Source organism: Erythrolamprus reginae, chromosome 3, assembly GCF_031021105.1.
Source record: "Erythrolamprus reginae isolate rEryReg1 chromosome 3, rEryReg1.hap1, whole genome shotgun sequence".
In the NCBI taxonomy this organism is placed as follows: domain Eukaryota; kingdom Metazoa; phylum Chordata; class Lepidosauria; order Squamata; family Dipsadidae; genus Erythrolamprus; species Erythrolamprus reginae.
In genome coordinates, this window is record NC_091952.1 from 83722828 (window position 1) to 83732293 (window position 9466).

The 9466-nt window shown below is 38.9% G+C and overlaps 1 protein-coding gene across 4 annotated transcripts in view; it reads right to left on the reverse strand.

Annotated features, from left to right (window-relative positions):
• Positions 1-9250, reverse strand: part of DOCK7 (dedicator of cytokinesis 7) — a 170803-nt gene extending 161553 nt beyond the window's left edge. For all 4 annotated transcript variants that reach the window (XM_070746052.1, XM_070746051.1, XM_070746050.1 and 1 more), the window contains exon 1: positions 9131-9250. In XM_070746052.1, coding sequence (XP_070602153.1) covers positions 9131-9168 — 38 coding nt within the window. In that variant the 5' untranslated portion in view covers positions 9169-9250. The remainder of the gene's footprint in view (positions 1-9130) is intronic.
• Positions 9251-9466: the final 216 nt, after the last annotated feature.

The following is a 9466-nucleotide window of genomic DNA, read 5'->3' on the forward strand; positions in this document are numbered from 1 at the left end:
AGTGTACCAACGTACCTACCATCCCCTGTCCTAATGTTTCTCTCTTACTAGTATCATCTATATAAACATAGTTATATCTTTGAATACTACCAATACGTACATGAATGAATGAATGAATGAATGAATGAATAAATAAATAAATAAATAAATAAATAAATAAAACAACTCATGATGGTGAACATACTTAACATTCCTGCCTCTATTTTCCTATAACAACCGCCCTGTGAAGTGGGTTAGGCTAAGGGACAGTGACTGGCCCAAAGTTACCACTCAGCTTTCATACCTTAAGGTTGAATTAAAACTCACACAAATTGCCATTTTTTATTTCATGCAAATTTAACTACCTTAACTTAGTAATATCCTAAATAAGATTGGTCAGCTTACCATGAAACATTCAATATGCAAAAAGATATAAAGGCAAGGTCATAAAGATAGTTACAATATATACAATGCATCAGCCATAAATTCAAGCCATGCATTATCAAACTAGTTCTTTTATATCTTAATAATCAATACAGTGGTACCTCTACTTAAGAATTTGATTCGTTCCGTGACCAGGTTCTTAAGTAGAAAAGTTTGTAAATAGAATCAATTTTTCCCATAGGAATCAATGTAAAAGCAAATAATATGTGCAAACCCATTAGGAAAGAAATAAAAGCTTGGAATCTGGGTGGGAGGAGGAGAAGGAAGAAGAGGACTGTCACTGCCAAAAGAAGAAGGCGAGGTGAGAGGAATCAAAACAATCCAAAACTTTAAGGCTTAAAAAAAAAAAAGAGGGACTCTGAGGCGGCGAGGAGGAGCACACACCTCCCATAAACCTGGCAGGAGGCTGCCTCCCATACACTGTGCCAGAGAGAGAAACCCAGGCTGGCGAGAGGGGGGAACCTCCCACTCCTTTGACCAAAAGGCGACGGCTGCTGCTGCTACCTGCTTCCTCTTCCTTCCCATGCTGAAGGACTCCCCTCTCCTCTCGCTCGCTTTGTAGTCAGCACCTTTCCTTCACTTGGGTGACGCTAAAGGTTTGGCTAAAGCCAAGTTGATCTGGCCGGGGCGAAGCGCCCCCTTTTGACTTTCCACACCCAGACACTCCGGGAGGCAACCTCACGCCAGGTGTGTAGGAGGCAGCACGAGGGAGTCACCATAGCGAAGTGGTTTATTCCTTCTCCAAATGCCCAGTGAAAGGAAAATGCTCAATTCGCTCTGGGCTGCCCAGAGCGAAGGGAGTATTTCTTTTCTCTGGGTGCTGGTAAAGGTTTATTCCTTCTCCAAGCACACAGAGAAAGGAAAATTTTTTGTTCCCTCTGGACTTCTGTAAATGCACAAAAAATAAATTTAAAAAAAGGGAAGAGTTAGAATGGAATAAAGAAGTTGAGAAAATGCATGGCTCAGTTGAATGATAGCATGAACGGGAATAATTTATTATTTATTATTATTAATTGGATTTGTATGCCGCCCCTCTAATCCAACAGACGGCATTTGGTTCCAGTTTCCACTGAACCACACAATAATCAAGAGAACGTATGCTTATATAACAACATAAAAATTTCTGAGGAACATTCCTTCAGGAGTTCAAAAAAAATACACCCATGTACACGGACATACTAGCAGATTTCAGTACAAAACAGTATTGCAAATTACTGTTCGCAGTACAAAACAAAGCAAGCACAAAACAAAAGCAAGCAAAACAAAAACCGCTCTAGAAAAAAAATACTCTAAAGAGGGAGTGGAATGGGATGAGAACGGAATCCAAGATAAATCTGCTCTTGATTTGAGAAGGGGAAAAAATAGCTGAGTCAGGGAATAGAAATGTGTCAGTAACCCTCAAGGAGGATTCCATATTGCAACATATTGGTTGTGGAATTCTACTTATTATTGAATGATTTTGAAAAAAAATTGAGTTAAATTACACAAATAAATATTTAAAAATATAAAACAAAACTGGATTCCTCCTTTTTGAGCTGTGAGGCCCAGAATTGATGGCAGTATTCCAAACAGTCTAACCAGAGAAAAGTAGAATGGAGTAATTATTTCTAACAATATTGAGTTTGTGTTCCTCTTAATATACTGTATACCCAAGAGAGTCTTTTCTTTTTTAAACAGCTTCATACCACTGCTAACTCATATTTAACTGAACTGGCTGAAAGGAAATTTAATATCTTTTATGAGTATTAAAACCAAGGCAGCTCATTCTCAACTTATGCCTTTCTTTAACCTATCCCAGGGGTAGGCAAAGTTGGTTCTTCTATGACATGTGGACTTCAACTCCCAGAATTACTGAGCTAGCAGGATTGGCTCAGGAATTCTGGAAGTTGAAGTCCAGAAGTCATCAAAGAGGCACCATTGTCTATCCCTGAGTTCTATCTAGATACATGACTTTTTCCCCCATATCCAATGCCATTTATTTCAGTACATTACACGTAGCCCTTGACTTACAACAGTTCATTTAATGACAATTCAAAGTTACAACGACACTGAAAAATGCTGATGTTTATGACATGACAGAGATGTGCGCTGGAAAATTTTCTGGGATCAACATTTTCTACACAGAACATTCCACTTCAGGCAATTTTGGCAGTTTCGTATCTTTTAATCTTTTCTGTCTTTTGCTGAACATTGTTTCCAATATAATATTTTTTCTCCACATCTCAAAGCTTTTTTCTTGAATGCAGTTTTTAAAACTTAATAAAAAGATGGTTGCAATTTTTTTTCACATTAAGCAATGTTGCCAATTACCTATGTGTGGGTTATGTGTACTGTATATTGGGATAAATACTTAGGCACAGACTTGTAGCAACTATAGCAATAATATAGACAACATTGTTCTAGAACAGCTCAAATGGTGCTCTCCAGGTGCAGAAGACTACAGCTATCAAAATGTTCCACCAACATGGTTGGGTGGAGATGAATCTAATTCTCTCTGTGGATCTTGCATGTGATTCGTGAACAAGGTTTACAAACCTCATGGTCAATCTAGTCTTCTGAAGGGGGAAAAGTGCACTGAATCATAATTAAATTTAAACATAAGCTCACATAAAACTTTCCAGAATGTGTGCCATACCTAAAATTAAAGCACAATTTACCTACAATCATTGCCAAATTTAATCATTTTGTTATAGTGCTGACATAGCGTAATTCTAAAGAACAACTGAAAAGAAACTCACAGGGCTGGATCAAGCTGTGCCACTAAATTTGCTTTTCTGTTCATAAAAGTCAAATACTACCAGATTCCAAACTAACATATTTTTCGGACTATAAAGCGCACCTTTTTCCTCCCTAAAAGAGGCTGAAAATTTGAGTGCTTACTCTGAATGTAGCTTTTTTCAAAGCATTTTTTTCACCCCTAACTAGCTGCTAACGGTCTTCCCACCTGTTACCTTGCAGGCTCTTTCATTGTTACTCTCTGCAAAGAATGTTTTCCAAGCACTAAACCTTTGCAGGTTCTTTTTCATTGCTCTACTTGCTCCAAATGTTTCTTTCAGCCCTAACCAGGTGCTAATCAAGTTCCCAGCACTTACCGGCTTGCAAGCTCTTCAATTGTTACTCTCTCCGAATAAGGGTTTTTTTAAGCCGTAATCAGGGGATAAAATAGTGTGCTGAAGCTGACCCGACTAAGAATGCTAGCCAGATGAATACCTGGTAGGTAGATTTTTTCCCTTCCCCCCCCAAAAAAAACCCAACTACGATGCATCTTATACTCCGAAAAATTTGGTAATCTCCCATTTACCATTAAAGCCCTTGTGGCATAAATACAGCCTGTTCTGAAAGACTTCCCAATTAGCAGAACAGCATTTTTGAATTTCAGAGAAAGGAAGAATTGTAAAGATCAGGTTCTGATCTCTTTTTTCTCCCCAATAGAGGTAGACCTCGACTTACAATCACAATTGTAACAGTTTTCTGCCACGGTTGCTACGTGAATCACTGCAGTTGTTAAGGTTCATAACAAGTTGTTAAGAGAATCTGGCTTCCCCATTGACTTTGCTTATCACAAGGTTGCAAATGTTGATCACATGACTCTGGGACGTTGCAACTATAATAAATATGAAGCATCTGAATTTTGATCATGTGACCACGAGGATGCTGCACTGAATGTAAGTTGAAAAACAGTGATTTCAATGCCATTGTAACTTCACTAAGTCGAGGATTACCTGTAGGTATAAAACGTATGTGTAGGAATCCTCTGAAATCATAATAAATAACATGCATTATTGTTCCTAAGGTACTTTATTGTAAGACATTTTACTATTTAAGGGTCTCAGGATTCCATGAAGAGAACCATCTTATTATTAGGAAATATGATTATAAAACTATTAACACAACATATTTCAAAAGCCTAATTAAAAAATCTTTATTCAAATGGTTGTCACTGGCTCACTGATAAAAATAAAAATCTAATTTAAAAATTTTAAAAATCCATTTAAATTTTTTAATTTAAAAAAATCATCAATTTTTATCCACCCTGATCTGTAGTAGACAAAACAATACACTTTGATAGCAAAGGAACATAGGGCCTTCCCTTGGTGGCTAACTCTTTACTCCATCAGACTCCATGTGTTTTAAATTCTTTTATTTAAAGTATAGTAACATGTTACAAGCCACCATTGTTATTATAGCCACCATAATTTTTAATATAAAGAATGCCTCTTAAGGGAACATTTTGGAAACATAAATGATACATCTCCAATCCAATGCTTCTTTAGTAAATGTGCCCATATAATCCAGAAAAAGAGACACAGATAAATCCATGAAGGAAACATTTCTGGAAGGATTGGAGTCCGTTTGCTTTTATGTTGTCGTTCGTTTGCTTTTATTCATAGCTATATTTTATTTGCTTTTATTCATAACTACATTGAATACATGCATACATAAATAATAATTTATAATTTCATAATTGCAAATTTGCTTATCAGAACAAAAATATTTGCCTTTCCTTGGTTTATCCCATCATAACTTAAAATAAACCAGGATAAAGTCATTATTTCATTCTCTATTTATTCCTAAATAAACCATGAATTTCAAACCTATTAAATTAGAAGCAAAACCTACTGGCAATCCTGTAAATTATCTGCTAAGTTTTGTCCATGGTAATTTGGTTAACTTTCAATTTTTGGAAAATATTTTTCCTACAATGACAGTAAAGAATTTACTAAATCAGCACTTTTCAAACTTTGACGGTCTGTGGATTTCTTTTAAAAAATCCTAGAAAGAGAAGCAAAGCTCTGGCAATTGTCTTTGTTTGAGTGACCTTTCTCTTTCTCTCTTTTCTGCATTTAAATCTCTGAGATTCTTGAAGAACCTTAAGATTCCATGGAATTAAATTTTGTACTCACAATACTTTCAAAATGTATATATTACATCACAAAAAGAAATCTGCTTTATAAACAAAATCACATCCAATAAAATTCACTTTGATTTACCAAAGAAATATCATTCTAATCTGATATATTTTATGAAAATAATTCATCTGGTAAACATAGTTGCAAGATCAGAAAATGATTGGAGGATCGCTTCCTGAATTCACATCTCTATTGTGATATATATTTGTCATATTTAATTGTTATATTTGCTGCTAGCGCAATTTTTAAAAAAGAAAACAAACAATAGTAATGAAATATATCCCTTCTCTTATTTCACAACACTCCTTAGGAAAGATGTCCTCATTTTTCATTTGCTATAAGTAGCTTCTGTCAATGCTATTAGCGCTTGTCATTCAAGAGAAGCAAAATAACATTCTTTCTTTTAAACAGCTATAATTAAAGCAATATTTGGCCAATCTGGAGAAGCCAGTAGCTGAGAGAAACAGGAAGTACATAAATCTCTTCATCACATAGTACTCTAACAAAATGAAGAAAAGTTTGTGTTGAATCTGTTTTAATACCACTGTTGATTGTCAGAGATTGGAAAAGACATCCCTACATCTTTTTTAAATACAGGTAGTCCTCAACCTACAACCACAATTGAGCCCAACATTACTGTTGCTAAATGAGACATTTATTAAGAGAGTTTTGTCTCAGTTTACGTCTTTTGCCACAGATATTTGTTTGTTTGTTTGTTTGTTTGTTTGTTTGTTTGATTGATTGATTGATTGATTTTTATGCTGCCCTTCTTCTTAGACTCAGGGCAGCTTACAACATGTTAGCAATAGCACTTTTTTAACACAAAATTTTACCCACCTCGGAAGGATGAATGGCTGAGTCAACCTTGAGCCGGTGATGAGATTTGAATCGCTGACCTTCAGATCTACAAGTCAGCTTCAGTGGTCTGCAGTACAGCACTCTACCTGCTGCGCCACCCCGGCTCATAGATGTTAAGTGAATCTGGCTTCCCCAACGACTCTGCTTAGCTGATAGTCACAAAAGGGGATCACATGACCCCAGGATGCTGCAAATGTCACACGAGTCAACTGTCAAAGCGTCTGAATTTTGATCACTGACCCTAGGGATGCAGCAAGTGTCGTAAATATGAAAAACATCCATGTTGCTTTTTCAGTATAACTACAGCAAAAGCACTTAGACTTATATACCGCTTCACAGTGCTTTACAGCCCTCTCTAAGATGTTTACAGAGTCAGAATAGTTCCCCCAATAATCCAGGTCTTCATTTTACCGTCCTCAGAAGAATAGAAGGCTGAGTCAGCCTTGAGCCGGGTCAGGATCAAACTGCTGGCAGTTGGCAGTCATCAGAATTGGCCTGCAATGCTGTATTCTAATCACTGCACCACCGCAGCTCTTGTAATGACTTTGAACAGTCATTAAATGAACTATTGAAAATTGAGGACTATCTATGTGCAGAAGTTAATCCTATTAATTTCAAGAGGCTTACTGGATTCAGCTTCCTTCTGAACATGTAATTTCCAGGATAGTTATTGGTCTAATGGAAACAGAGTTCCGAAGGAATGCTTATTAAATCGAGGACTACCTGTATGAACTTTCAGCTCCAGAATTTCCCATTTTCTTTTTGCTGCAAATCCCATATCCAATATCAAGATGTGTAAAAATGAAGAGAGATGAGACAGCATTTTATCAATCATTTAATTCTGAATTATTTGTTTTAATATGATCATGATCTTAAAACCAGATTCACAGATGTAACGTTATAGGCAGATTTCATGTAAGCAAAGCTAGAATATACAGTGGTACCCATACTTAAAAACTTAATTTGTTCCGGGACCAGGTTCTTAAGTAGAAAAGTTTGTAAGTAAAATTCTGCACTGTGCATGTGTGCTGGCGCAAAACACTCACGCGTCAATGCACAGCAACGCAAGCAACGAGGTAAGTTAGAATCTACCCCTGAGTTTTCTAATAGTAATTTTATTACAGTATTTAACAGTTGGAGGTCACCACAACATGAGAAACTGTAATTAAAGGATCACAGCATTAGGAAAGTTAAGAACCACCGAACTAAGGAATCTGAAACTTAGACGTCTGGATTTCCCCCACCCCACTCATGTGCACGGGTATAAATATTCACTGAGAAAACCCTGCAGCGAAAGAACTTCCCCAAACCCCAAAATCTTTAACCTCAGATTGTCCACAGTTGACCTCTTCCCTTTTCTAAGAGGTTTGTAAGGGGCGTGTGCAAGTGCACCATTGTGCCCTACCATCCCTGTCCTACTGTCTTCCTTTATCATTATTTACTACTTATGTTATGCTTATACAAACTACAATCCTATATTTTGTTCAAATGAATGAGTGAATGCATGAATGAATAAATAAATAAAATAAAATAAAAATAAAAATAAACCTCAGGGAATGGATAAATACAACCAGAGAGCATGACAAGTTCAGCATCAAACAAAGCAGCAACAAAAATAAAAAAGACAATTAGAGTGGAACTGCTCTGCTAATTCCCCCCCCCCCCATTATGTCTTTTAACAATTTAAATCTGTTTCCAATTCTTCTTTCTAACTCAATACAGGCAGTGTCCCTCACTTCAAGGCCAAGGACCTATTAAACAGACACATAAACATCAATGCAAAAAACCACAGCTCACCCTGTGTCCAAAAAGGAACGTCCAAACTCGCAGGCAGTGAACCAGACGCAAATCCTAGGGAGGACCATCTAATAATTCCTTTGGTTTTAATATTTTTATTATGTTGTAATTTTTGGTTGTAAGCCGCCTAGAGTCCCTCTGGAGATGGGCAGCATACAAATGGAATGTAAATAAATAAATCTATGTATAATCTACTACTTTTTTCCTCATCATTCCTATCACTCCTTTCCTCCCACTTAGGACTGCATGACTGTATGCTTGTATCCTAAGATTTTTATTAATATTGTTTCTTCATTGCTTATTTGACCCCTATGACAATCATTAAGTGTTGTACCACATGATTCTTGACAAATGTATATTTTCTGTTATGTACACTGAGGGCATATGCACCAAAGACAAATTCCTTGTGTGTCCAATCACACTTGGCCAATAAAATTCTATTCCATTCCATTCTATAAAGCCAAAGGACAAAGGGGGGGAAAGGAGGAGGAGGAGACGGGGGTGGGGGCATATCTCAACCCGCAATCCTGCCAATATCCCAAACCTGGCGCCCCTTCGATGAGAAAGGGGCGCATACACACGTACATACGTACATACGTACATACATACATACATACATACATACATACATACATACATACATACATACATACATACATACATACATACAAGCAAGCGCGTTAGAATCAGTCCCGTGAAGGGAGGCTGCTTTGGAAATCAAGTCTGCGCGCAAAACGCAGCCGGCCGCCCCACAGGACGGCCTTCCCCTTTGCTGCTGCATAAATCACATCCACGCCTACCGGATCGGGCTGCTGACCAAAAAATCCCGTCCAGTCTCACCGCCACGCGCCCCGGAAGACACCCACACACCCTCCCAGAGATGCGCCCCCCCCGCCCGGCCTTTTGCACCCAAAACGGCGCCAACGCACCCCAAAGCGATCCACACAATAGGAGCAATTCCCAGCCCTTCCCTTCTCTTCTCCCCCCCCCCCCGCAAGTCTCCGGAATCCCCCCCCCCTCTTACGCCGGCAAGATCGTCTCCCCTTAGCTGGGACGGGAATGTATCTCCCTGCTAGGCCCCTCGCGCAGCTCCCCCCCCCTCCCGCATCTTAGGATGCGGCTACCTTCCTCGCTCTTTTTACCTGCTGATCTTCTGAGCGAAGGCGCGGCGCTCGGCCATGGCCGCTTCGGCTCCCAGCGACCCCCGAAAAGCTCCTCGGTTCTTTCGCCGCCTTCGCCGCCGCTGGAAGAGCAGTCAAAGGAAGCAGGAATGGGCGCCGTAATGTTCCTGAAGGACGCGCGTCCCAAAACCGCGGGCTTTCTCCACTGCCGTTTCCAAGCGAGAAGTAGGGAAGGGAAAGCTGGTGCGCCTCTCCTAGCAGACATATGCTCCGTCACGGGCCTCGCTGGACGGGGATGAGTGGGTGTGGGCTACGGAGGAGGGAGCCGAGCGTTTGGCTCCAATTTTCTTTTAAGGT